This window comes from Anabrus simplex, chromosome 4 (genome assembly GCF_040414725.1).
Source record: "Anabrus simplex isolate iqAnaSimp1 chromosome 4, ASM4041472v1, whole genome shotgun sequence".
Classification (NCBI taxonomy): Eukaryota; Metazoa; Arthropoda; class Insecta; order Orthoptera; family Tettigoniidae; genus Anabrus; species Anabrus simplex.
The window spans coordinates 280179533-280193211 of NC_090268.1; the positions used below are offsets into that span (position 1 = coordinate 280179533).

Sequence of the window (13679 nt, forward strand, 5' to 3'; positions counted from 1 at the left end):
TTCACACCAGGCAAATGCTGGGGCTGTACCTTAATTAAGGCCAGGGCCGCTTCCTTCCCACTCCTAACCCTTTCTTGTCCCATCTTCGCCATAAGATCTATCTGTGTCGATGCGACGTAAAGCAAAAATAAAAAATCCAGGTTAGAACTTATTTTCTACCACTTTATATAGCACATTAATCATGGGACACACACAGCAACAAAACGTACCAGCATACCACATAAATCGTTCTCACAGAAATGTTCCAAAATGCCTCCGATAGCACTGATACACGCAACAACCTACCGCCGCATTGAATTCTGGAGGCGGGTATGTTCTGTTGCTATGTGTTCCCCATGATTAATGTATTTGTTGTAGAAAATGAGTTCTTACATGGAAATAAAGTTTCTCCGGACCCATGTCCACATAAAATTTGAGGCGTGATCAAGAAGTTTCCGTTAGAGGGCGTTGCTGCAGCAGACATGCAACGTAGCGCGACTCCGATATAAGCACGGACATGTAGGCAAATGGATTAGTGTGGTAGTCGTGTCGTGCCGAGGGACGTGCGTTAAATGCAGCTACGTGAACTATTGCGACGTTATTACCAGATGCGTCCAAACAGGACCAACGTGCCGTTATTCTGTTCTTGGCTGCCAAAGGACAAACACCGGTGGACATCCATCGGAGAAGGAAGGCTGTGTATGGGGCAGCATGTCTGTCAAAAACTACCGATGTGGAATGGTGCGCCAAGTTCCGTGCGGGTCGCATTTCGACACAAGACGCCGGTCGATCTGGTAGGCCAGCCTCATCCAACCAACTCAAGTGGGAGACACTCGAGCATCCGCGCTATAGTTCTGATCTCTCCCCATGCGATTATCACGCCTTGTGTCCCCTCAGAAAGGCCTTGAAGGGTCGACGCATCCTGTCGTACGAGGATGTGCAGCAGGCGGTTACGGACTTCTTCACGCAGCAGGACACGTCGTTTTACCACACGGGGATCTTCAACCTGGTGCGTCGGTGGCATGAGTGCTTCAATGCTCATGGCAGTTTTCCCTGATTGGCATCCCAATTCAGGACTGTACGGCCGTCGAACGGAAACTTTTTCATCGCCCCTTCTAATTTTTTATTTGTCCTGAAAGTTTGGCAATACCTTGCGTTACACCCTGTATAAGGTTGTGCATGTTTAAAACAAGAGTGAAGAAAGGAAGTAAGGAAGACGTTACATCCTGTATAAGGTTGTGCATGTTTAAAACAAGAGTGAAGAAAGGAAGTAAAGAAGACGTTACACCCTGTATAAGGTTGTGCATGTTTAAAACAAGAGTGAAGAAAGGAAGTAAGGAAGACGTTACACAGACAGATGGAGGCATCGAAGAATAAAGAGGCTGGTGTAAACGAGGAGTAGACACGGACCTAATTCCTCATCCGTTTGATGACAGGTACTGGATCTTAAATTATGGGGTTTCATCTCAGACAACCACGTGCGACCGACGAAGAACTTACTGTCAAGGAAACAATTATCTCTTTTTAATACACGTACTCCTGCTCTGATCAGAATGCAATGTAAGGAAAAACTAAGCTATCATGGGTGGCCCAATTATAAAAGTTTTGATGTTGGTTCATGGAAGGAGTTTTAAGACAGTTCCTTCCACCTAATGAATGCCAGACTAGCCTAAAACTCCCAGTGGAATTGATAGCTTTACTGTTATGTGTAAATCCTAGATTTTTGGGATTAAAGAACTAAAATTATAGTTTTAAAACACATATTTACCACCTCTGTGGTGTATTAGATCGTATGATTAGCTGGCACCCCCGGAGGCACGGGTTCGATTCCCGGCTCTGCCACGAAATTTGAAAAGTGGCACGAGGGCTGGAACGGGGTCCACTCATCATCGGGAGGTCAGCTGAGTAGAGGGGTTCGATCCACACCTCAGGCTTCTTCGAAGTGGTTTTCCGTGCTTTCCCACTTCTCCTCCAGGCAAATGTCAGGATGGTATCTAATTTAACTAACTTAGGGCCGAGGCCCCTCTCTTCTCTCTTCCTTGCCTATCCCTTCCAATATTCCCATCTCCGCACAAGGCCCCTGTTCAGCATAGCAGGTGAGGCAGCCTGGGCGAGGTACTGATCATTCTCCTCAGTCTATCCACCGACCCAAAGTCTCATGCTACAGGACACTACCCTTGAGGCCGTAGAGGTGGGATCCCTGGCTGAGTTCTGGGGGAAAACCAACCCTGGAGGGTAAACGGGTTAAGAAATAAATAAATAAATAAATAAATAAATAAATAAATAAATAAATAAATAAATAAATAAATAAATAAATAAATAAATAAATAAATAAATAAATAAATAAAAAAAGAAAGAAACACACATATTTGAGTTTTTGGGATTTTAAACATTCCATTTAGGAATAAAGAGGTTCTTCTTCTTCTTCTTCTTAATCTGTTTACCATCCAGGGTCGGTTTTTCCCTCGGACTCAGCGAATAATCCCACATCTACCGCCTCGAGGGCAGTGTCCTGGAGCTTGTGACTCTGGGTCGGGGATACAACTGGGGAGGATGACCAGTACCTCACCCAGGCGGCCTCATCTGCTATGCTGAACAGGGGCCTTGCGCGGGGATGGGAAGATAGGAAGGGATAGACAAGGAAGAGGGAAGGAAGCGGCCGTGGCCTTAAGTTAGGTGCCATCCCATCATTTGCGTGAAGGAGAAGTGGAAAACCATGGAAAACCACGGAAAACCACTTCCAGGATGGCTGAGGTGGGAATCGGACCCACCTCTACTCAGTTGACCTTCCGAGGCTGAGTAGACCCCGTTCCAGCCTTCGTACCACGTTTCAAATTTCGTGGCAGAACCGGGAATCGAACCCGGTCCTCCGGGGGTGGCAGCTAATCACACTAACCACTACACCACAGAGGCGGACACAGGTTCTTACAAAAAGTAAAAAACATCATGCTATTTATAGTATACCTATTACAATAACTATTAGGCTACAATTAAAATATCCGTTATTATAACTTTATTAGTGTGTAACCTGATGATGTATGTAGAGATAATGAAATGTGTTATGGAACTATTTATCAATATTAATATATATTAACAATCGATTTTGTCAACAAAACTATTCCTTTATTAAATTACTACGCTCGTAAACTCATTTAATTAGGGATCCTCAAAAAACACTGAACAATGAAACACTTTGAGTTATTTTCAGTAATAAAAACTCTTCTGTCTTCTGTGAAAATCCTCTTAAACATCATAGCGGCGATTTACTTAGAATTCCAAGCCTTAGATTTTTTAAACTTATTTTTAAAAAATATTTTGTTCAGTACAGAGTGCCACTCTCAGATTTTCTCAGTTACTCGATGATCCTTTCTATACAATGGTCAACATCGTGAAGGAACGCCACCTCCAATACATTTTTATCCTGCAATGAACATCAGTACGATTTCAGAGATTTCCGCAGCATCTTTAAAAATGAATAAAATACAGATTTGTTAAGTAACTACGAATTAAACATTTTAGGTTCTGGAAACAAAATAAGTAATATTCAGGTCCTAATCTACGAATGAAGTCTTTTTATGTCTTGTAAATTTTAAGTACGTTATTCGGTTGTACATAAAACGAAAAAATGATATTTCGAGAGTAACGAGGTAGCAACATAATAGGTTCGAACATGGGCTTGTATTTGTTATTATGGAAGCAGCGATGGCCTGCGTGTTAGGCGCCATTACGTTCGATTAAATCTGATATAAAAATCCACGGAAACTATTTCTCTGTCTGTACTGACTGAACCGGTCTGAAGGCGCTAAAAAAAGGGCAGCCTCGAGTCAATAAATTTACTGGTACGTAAAATAACTCCTGAAGGACAACATTCTGACACCTCAGCGTTTCCGAAAACCGTCAGAAGTGTTTAGAGGGATGTAATGACAATAACGTTAATTATGCTACTGACTGTATTTCTGATTTTGAATGCACTTCGTTGCTGTTCCCAAACTAGTCCTAAATTTGTGGTAGATTAGGAGATAGAACCCAGGCAAGCCAGACAGGAAGCTGGTATGTTCATCTCTCAATCTGAGTCGGAATAATATTTTAAACTACATCTCGAACATATATTTACCTTTACTGAGGAATGCAGAACAATTGAATTTCTTGAAACGAATATGCTCACTTTGTATTTTAAAATGTGCACAGTATTTTCAAAAATACCACGGATTTTGGTTATTTTCTTGTAACATAAAAATTTTACACACTGATTTGCGTTCTGTTTAAAATAACAACATGTTTTATTCTGTTTTTTTCAGCTTTGGCTGGTTAGTTCAGTTCAACGCGTAAAGTGCGGTGGCATGCCTCACTTGAAGATACGTTGGATCCAACTAATGCGATGTTCAAATTTTTAACGTTTTACAGCGATTTCTCATTTTCCACACCAAGTGAATACGGAAACTATTTTATTTCTGGAAAGCTACAATCACTTGCCAAGTCCTAACCTAGCACCGAGTGGCATAGTCACTAGTTTATCACCAAGGTAGCCACAGTTCGAACCCAGCCAATTCATGTGGGATTTTTATTGCTATTTGCTTTACGTCGCACCGACACAGATAGGTCTTATGGCGACGATGGTACAGGAAAGGCCTAGGAGTGGGAAGAAAGCGGCCGTGGCATTAATTAAGGCACAGCCCCAGCCTAGTATGAAAATGGGAAATCACGGAAAACCATTTTCAGGGTTGCCGACAGTGGGGTTAGAACCCACTATCTGCCGATTACTGGATACTGGCCGCACAGCTTCGGTGGAATTTTTAAAATGAAAAGTTACGTACCAGTACAATTAGTTCAAATTCCATGTAAAACTAGATATAATCACGATGTCAATGGTCACATTACACCACAAGCATTTTTTTTGCTAGGGGCTTTACGTCGCACCGGCACAGATAGGTCTTATGGCGTCGATGGGATAGGAAAGGCCTAGGAGTTGGAAGGAAGCGGCCGTGGTAAATCCCGAGCATTTGCCTGGTGTGAAAATGGGAAACTACGGAAAACCATCTTCAGGGCTGCCGATAGTGGGATTCGAACCTACTATCTCCCGGATGCAAGCTCACAGCCACGCGCCTCTACGCGCACCGCCAACTCGCCCGGTACACCACAAGCTTGCTTCTTATTCCCATCTCACACAAAGACTCACCTCGAGATAATCTGGGTGATGGAATGATCTCATGATCTCAGTCGTATCCTGAATTTATTGGCCAGAAGCTCCCAATAGACCACATTTTATATTTAAAAAATAGCGGTAGGCTGTCACTATTGTAATGGTCGCAGGGTTTTGAGGGTTTCCTAGACTTACTTATTAGAAATAAAAGACTGACAACGATGTATTCACAACAACGGCTAACCTCTAACTGAGCGCGCGTGTCAACAAAGCGCCATCTTGTAACAGAGTATGCGTGTGACGTCACATAATTAGCACAAATTTTGCCTTACTCTGAAGCGCTATTTCATTAAAACTACCAAATGGAAATTCTAAGTTCCCATGGAGGGAATTAGATATTTTTCCACCAATAGAGCATATCAAAATCAGATCAAAAATTAGATGTTGTGAATACATCGTTGTCAGTCTTTTATTTCTAATAAGTAAGTCTAGGAAACCCTCAAAACCCTGCGACCATTACAATAGTGACAGCCTACCGCTATTTTTTAAATATAAAATGTGGTCTATTGGGAGCTTCTGGCCAATAAATTCAGGATACGATTTTAAAACTACCTTCCAGATTTTAATTTTTTTTGCAGCATGTAGCCTTTACGGGAGCGAAAGCTGGGTGGACTCAGGATATGTTATTCATAAGTTAGAAGTAACAGACATGAAAGTAGCAAGAATGATTGCTGGTACAAACAGGTGGGAACAATGGCAGGAGGGTACTCGGAATGAGGAGATAAAGGCTAATTTAGGAATGAACTCGATGGATGAAGCTGTACGCATAAACCGGCTTCGGTAGTGGGGTCATGTGAGGCGAATGGAGGAGGATAGGTTACCTAGGAGAATAATGGACTCTGCTATGGAGGGTAAGAGAAGTAGAGGGAGACCAAGACGACGATGGTTAGACTCGGTTTCTAACGATTTAAAGATAATGAGGCCACAACACTAGTTGCAAATCGAGGATTTTGGCGACGTTTAGTAAATTCACAGAGGCTTGCAGACTGAACGCTGAAAGGCATAACAGTCTATAATGATAATGAATATGAATGAATGTAGCCTCCTCTTTATCTGTCAACTGAGACATACATTAAACATAATCGTAAATTAAATACTCACGGCGATATACAGGTTCTACCCAAACACTATAAGCGTCTTAATTTTTTTCTTTCCTGTACCCATTGTCGAGGAACGTAAGTCTACGTTAAAAATAGTTCGTTCAGTCTGAAGTCGATCCACATTTGAAGATTAAAAAAAGACAGTCCCTTGGAGCTGGAGCTCCGATGATCCTTGGCTTACCAAGCGGCCACTGCTCAGCCCGAAGGCATGTAAAATACGAGGTGACGCAATGTCAGCGTGATGAACCCCTCAGAAGTTTTCTTGGTTTTTTTAGACCTACAGACAGCTTCTCAATTGCTATCACATAGGCTGAGTGCACTTAGAACCAGATCCAGGTAAAAATATCTAATCCGGCCGGGAGTAGAACCTGGGGGCTACGAGTAGGAGATAGGCTTGGAACATCTACGCCATTCGATAATAAATCGGGAAAATAAAATATATCTATATGAGCATTTTAAACCAGTGTATCCTCCAGGTCAACTGCTTGTTCCCTTTACTCTCTCGGTAGAGTAAGGAGAGAGAGAGAGAGAATGTATTCTTTTGCATGCAAAGTATCGCCAGCCACGATCTCTCCCTATCTGTTATACACGGCCCGGACTATATGCATTGCCACAAAAGCAAATACTTCAACGACAAGTACGTCTGTTAGGTTGAAGTTAGTTACACAAACTAAATCGATTCTTTTTACACTTACTGTTCCCTTTACCCCCCTCCCTACAGCTTTATTACCTCACCAGCGATAAAATAAAAGACCAGAGTTACAAAACGCGTGCTATCGTGACATCTGTCATATATTTTGTCACACGAGATCTGATAATAACGCTTTGTTATATTTAAAACGTTCCTATTTGGAGAAACTCTGGATAATTTATTACCCATCTACTTGAAAACACTATTTACTATTTTCTAATCTAATTTCATCTATTTAATTTAGAGATTCTCCAGTTTACTGTGTTATATATTAATGTATAGCTCCATAATTCTTGGAATTAAGTTAACTGCACGGATCAGTAACATAACCGCTACGTAATATAGTTGTTTCAAAGTTCAGCCCACATAGAGACCTGTAACTTTTAGTTGGAGAAGGTAAACACTTTGTCAGATTGTAGCAAGAAATGTCAGATATATTTTTATACATAACTAGGGAAATATAAAGATCATTTATAGCTATCCTGTTCCTTATGCTGGGCTGAGCAGAATAGAGTTCTAACCTTCTGAGCCCAAAGTGGTGGGTTCAACCTGGCTCAGTTCGATATTATTTGAAGGTTTCTCAATTACGCCAGCCTCATGTCGATAAATTTACTGGCACAAAGAAGATCTTCTATGGGACAAATTTCCAGCGCCTCGGCGTCTCCGAGAACTTTAGGAGTTATAGGGACATAAAACCAATAAATTCAATATTATTATTATTATTATTATTATTATTATTATTATTATTATTATTATTATTATTATTATTATTATTATAGCTATTACACTAAACAGTGAGGCATTCGAAAAATAATAGGAAAGGAATAAGATTAGAAAGGTAGTGGGCGTTGCTTTAATTATACCACAGCCCTAGAAATTGCCTGGTTTTTGAATGGAAATACAAGGAAATCATCTTTAGGACTTCCAACAGCAGGCTTCAAACTCGCCTTCTTCCGAATGCAAGTTTACAGCTACTATGCAGCTAAGTCGCTGGATATATTATTATTATTATTATTATTATTATTATTATTATTATTATTATTATTATTATTATTATTATTAGTAGTAGTAGTAGTAGTAGTAGTAGTAGTAGTAGTAGTAGTAGTAGTAATTTAAGGAAATCAGCTCCCAGACGAAACTATCTTTACATCGTTCTGCTTTAAGACCAACTTTGCTTTGCGGGAGTGAAAGCTGGGAGGACTCAAGACATCCTATTCATGAGTTAGAAGTAACAGACTTGAAAGTAGCGAGAATGATTGCTGGTACAAACATGTGGGAACAATGGCAGGAGCGATACTCGGAATGAGGAGATAGGAATATTTAGGAATAAACTCTATAGATGAAGTTGTACGCATACACCGGCTTCGATGATGGAATAATGTGAGGCGAATGGACGAGGACAGGTTACCTAGGCGAATAATGGACTCTGTTACGGAAGGTAAGAGAAGTAGAGGGAGAGCAAGACGACGATGGTTAGATTCAGTATATAATGAGTTAAATATGAGGTATAGAAGTAAACGATGCCACACAACTAGTTACAAATAGAGGATTGTGGCAGCGGTTAGTAAATTCACAGAGGCTTGCAGACTGAACACTAAAAGCGATAACAATAATGAAGATGTATGCATGTATGTATTATTCCTTTAAGTACTGGGTCTATATTTCATTCAAAATGATCCTCAGCTGGATCAGCGATCAGCACAGATAGACCAAAATTGGAGGGGGCTTGTCATGAGAAGAGACTGGTTCAATAACACGTTGCTGGAGGCAGGTTCAGTCGATGGCGTGTGCTGGGATATAAAAGGGCAGCTGCAAACACCTCTTAGGAAACCCAAATATCGCTGGTCCTGATTATTAAGGCCTCACAGAATTTAAACGAGCCTCACAATCACGTTGTAATCGGTATCTTATAAAAAATAGATCAAAACTCTTAATTTGGGCACAAAAGAATATAGGTCACACCCAGTGGGTAAACAGGTTCAAACTAATATATAGCCTCTTTTACGACTGGAATAGATCAATTTATGTCATGTGCCATTTAGTTCTTGGAATAGTCACTGGCGACAATCTGCAGTTACACCATTTATACTTATGGGTAACAATAAATATGACTTCAAAATGCTTTCTACAAGCAAGTACAGCTACGCGGTTTAGGTTGTGTAGCAGTAAGCCCGAATTAAGGAGATTTTGGGTTCGAGTACCCACTGCCAGCAGTTCTGAAAATGAAGTTTTGTGGTTTCCCTATTTTCATAATAGAATATCCTGGGTTTCCGCCGTATTTAAGATTATACCAACTATATCTCCTTTTTTTTCATTCCATTATCGTCGAAAATGTGTTAATGTGAAATGAAAACCTATTAATGTCCAGCGAATAATAATTGATTTTTTTCTCACTTACAGAGGGAATTAAAAAGAAAAACACACCATACCGTATGGATACATTGTTGGTGGTGGTACAATTCGACGGTGAACAAAGGAATTACCGGAAGGGACAGGTTTAACATTGACAGAAATGAAAAAAATGAAATGGCGTATGGCTTTTAGTGCCGGGAGTGTCTGAGGACAGGTTCGGCTCGCCAGGTGCAGGTCTTTTGATTTGACTCCCGTAGGCGACCTGCGCGTCAAGATGAGGATGAAATGATGATGAAGACGACACATACACCCAGCCCACGTGCCAGCGAAATTAACCAATTATGGTTAAAATTCCCGACCCTGCCGGGAATCGAACCCGGGACCCCTGTGACCATAGAACAGCACGCTAACCACTTATCCATGGAGCCGGACATTGACAGAAATGACTGGGCCTAAATAAAATTTGGCTGTATCTTTCATACTCGGTTTTAGTATACCTTACTGCTTCACATAAAAGTTTGGAGGTTTGCCGATATAGTTGGGCGTCAGACTATTTCATTTAAAATCTGGTCTTCATAGCCGACCACGCGGTATAAGGGTAGAGTGCCTGCCTCTTACGCGGAGGTCCTAGGTTCGATTCCCGGCCCAATCAGGGATTTTTACCTGGATCTAAGGACTAATTCGAAGTCCACTCAGCCACCGTAATTACAATGTTGAGGAGCTATGATGTGACGGTGCGATGGCGGCCCCGGTCTAGAAAGCCAAGAATAACGTCCGAGAGTATTCGTTGTGTTTATCACAAGACATCTCGTAATCGCAAGCCTTCCGGCTGAGCAGCGGTCGCTTGGTAGGCCATGGCCCTTCCGGGCTGTTGCGCCATGGGGTTTTGGATTTCGTTTGGTTTGGATGTGGTCTAGTCACTAACCATCTTTATCCTCAATAATACATTTTTTTTAACAACACTGTTGCCTATGGTAAGCCCGTTGAGGATAAGTTTCTGTAATTAATAGACTAATAATAATAATGTTAACATCCATTCAATTGCTATAGATTTTAAATGACACCGAAATGTTGGATTTTTGCTCTACGGTCGTTGGACAGAATTATGATATTCGAACACCCTCAAATAACACCAGCCACAACCGAAATCGAGCTGCTATTTAGGAAACAGAAGGACAACGACAAACCGACTGTGCTACTGAGGTCATTATTCTTATGACTTTTATGTCCTGTGTATCGAAAAGTATTTAATACATTGCTGTATTTAAAATAGTTCACCGAGTATCCAGTAATCGGGAGATAGTGGGTTCGAGCCCCACTGCCGGCAGCCCTGAAGGTGGTTTTCTGTGGTTTTCCCATTTTCACACCAGGCAAATGCTGGGGCTGTACCTTAATTAAGGCCACGACCGCTTCCTTCCCATTCCTGGGCCTTTCCTATCCCATCGTCGCCTTAAGACCTAACTGTGTCGGTGCGACGTAAAGCAAATAGCAAAAACCAAAAAAAAAAAAAAAACGTTCACTCCATTCCGAATAAAGCTTCTGTTTGCCCTGCCTTAATTATTTGTTTTTTCTGGTACTGATCCTTGGTAAAAAGAGGCAGGCGAGCGGGCTGTTAGCAGAATCAAAGCTTTCACTTGATGTCATGAATCCTTGATTTGTGAGCTTAACTAAGCGACGGAGGTTAGATTGGATCATTCTTTCCTTTTGTGGAGCTTTGATGTTATCCGAGCATTTAGCTAGTCACTGACTGGCCGTCAATAGGTGGCCGGTGTGCTCTGCAGTTGGAACACGTTGATCTCGCCCCACCGCACGTGAGATTAAAAAAGTAATATTCCTTTTTCAATACAAACGACTTTCAAGTGATTCTCTTACTGTTCTGTCGACTTACATAAGCTGTTACTGTTTAGATTAAGTCCATAGAGAGGCCAAATTCCGAAGTGACTTCAATGCAAGATTAGAAGACAAGGAACGCATTAAGAGGGACTTGAATTGCATCAATTATATTCGTAGGTTCATGTGATCATCATTACATATTATTTCTGGTAAAAATTCTTACGTACACCTTCATGCCAAATGATGGGTAAAATATGGGGGACCTCTTAAGATACTGATCCTGCTGAATAGAATGTGCGCTTACAAGCTACTTGAAGTGTAAAATTAGCTTCTCCTCATCAGCACCCTCTTGCGTTCAAATGTATCATGAATAATCCTACTGCTTATATCCGCCGCAGTAATCTACAGGATAACGCAGTGACTTCCCGTCTGGTTGGCCTGAGTTCAATGCTCAAATATGTCACGAATCTTGAGACCGATTTTAGGTCCTGATATGAGGCAACCTTTTCCTTCGAAAAAACTGAAAGGGTAAGGGTGTTTAATTCCAATTTTTTTGCCATATTAGGACCTGCATTTTATCCACACTGTTTATGCACCAGACGACAGCACAGCCATTACACTTTAACAGACTTTAAAGTATACTATTTTGACCACACAGACTCAAACTCCTTACGTGAAGCAAAATCAGTTATTAAGATTATTTTATAGACTTTTAACCTCCTATCGGTGGGGCCGTAGAATACATCCACGGTTATATCCTGGTTCTCGTGGCTGGTGACTGAATTCCATAATTTATGTTCAGGAAGGACAAGCGTGTGTTGTTCAAGTGAATATATCTTTATAACAAGTGTTAGAGTCAAAGAACACAGTAATATGAGGTACCATATCTGTGTGAAATAAGGAGTGCCGATTATGAGAATCGGCAAGTCGTGTTGATACAGAGACAGTGAAGGGTACTTATCTACATATATGTACATTGTTCAACGGACTAACTACAAATGGTGGCTTAGTTCTTGCTTTCGTTTTCCCACTGTTTTCATTGTTGTTGCTGTAAATATGGAGTCTACCAGCAATCTTTTTTGCGTGTGTTATATGTATATTTTGGTGTTGATGAGGTGCTCTTGCACGGATTTTATTGAGAATATAGTTAGTTATTTTAGAATCAGTGTAGTTATTAATGAACCTAGGTGCAGTTACTACCTATTTCGTCGTTTTCAGAAGGTTAGGCAAGGCCTGAAGCAGATGTACCATTACGCAGATTTTATTTACACGCCCTGGGAGAAAATGAAATATTATCATGTTTTATTAAAATTCGAGGGATTCATTCTGGTGAACTCTGGCGCCCATACTACGGACATTTCGATTAATTATTTTTATTAATGTAATTTATTTCAATGATTTTATTAAGTTTTTGAGTAATTTTATTTATGATCATTTATTATTATTCACTGTAAAGTTACAAATGGCGCCCAAGCGTGAGGCAATGATTATAGTTAATTCTTCTTCTTTCTTCTTTTCCTGCCGCTTTTCCCACACTTGTGGGGTCGCGGGTGCGAACTGTGTCGCACATGTGGATTTGGCCCTGTTTTATGGCCGGATGCCCTTCCTGACGCCAACCCTCTATGGAGGGATGTAAGCACTATTGCGTGTTTCTGTGGTGGTTGGTAGTGTAGTATGTTGTCTGAATATGATGAGGAGAGTGTTGGGACGGACATATACACCCAGTCCCCGAGCCAGAAGAATTAATCGGAAGCGATTAAAATCCCCGACCCGGCCGGGAATCGAACCCGGGACCCTCTGAACCGAAGGCCAGTACGCTGACCATTCAGCCAACGAGTCGGACCAATGATTATAGTTAATAATTATTATTATTTATTTGTATTCATAAAGCTACAACGTTAAGGAACGCCTGAGAGACAAAATTCCTATATTCTGTCATCTCATAACGTCTATAGTAATTGAAGGTTCATTAAATAGTTATTTCTTTTTACCGACACGGATAGGGCTTACGGCGACGACGAAGGATTATTAAGAAGCTCCGAGTATGTAAGGAAAATATTATAAATACTTGAACTGTTTAAAGGACGAGCTTCTTCACACACAGTGTAGAGGATCGGAAAAGCTAGTTAGAACCTCGAGCAGCATTCGAGAGCTCACCTGTAGAATGATGCACGCTGGGTCCCGGAGCCACTAGATCTGCCTCGGTCCACGCACCGCTGTTGCGCAGAATACGATTCACGGAGCTGACACTGGGGATGGAGTTAGGATCACAGATGCGCTGGGCTAGCAGCTGGTCGCGGATCTCCCACGCGAACATGCCTGGATTCTCCTGCTTGAACCGCAAGATCTTCTTCACCACCGTGGGCGTAGCTACCTGCTGAAAAGTTACAACATTCTGTAAGAGATAGGTGTGACATAATCAGTAAAGAAGGAGAACTTATTTGAGATAGGATTCATGAGACTGAAGTCTCAGGAGACACTATTTACAACTCATTCCTAATTGGAAGACTGAAAATTGTTAAAC

General features: G+C 41.2%; 1 protein-coding gene across 1 annotated transcript in view; it reads right to left on the reverse strand.

The window, feature by feature from the left end:
* Positions 1-13679, reverse strand: part of Poxn (Pox neuro) — a 182709-nt gene that overhangs the window by 6460 nt on the left and 162570 nt on the right. The window contains exon 3 of the mRNA XM_068227391.1: positions 13313-13532. Within this exon, the coding sequence (XP_068083492.1) occupies positions 13313-13532 (220 nt within the window). The remainder of the gene's footprint in view (positions 1-13312; positions 13533-13679) is intronic.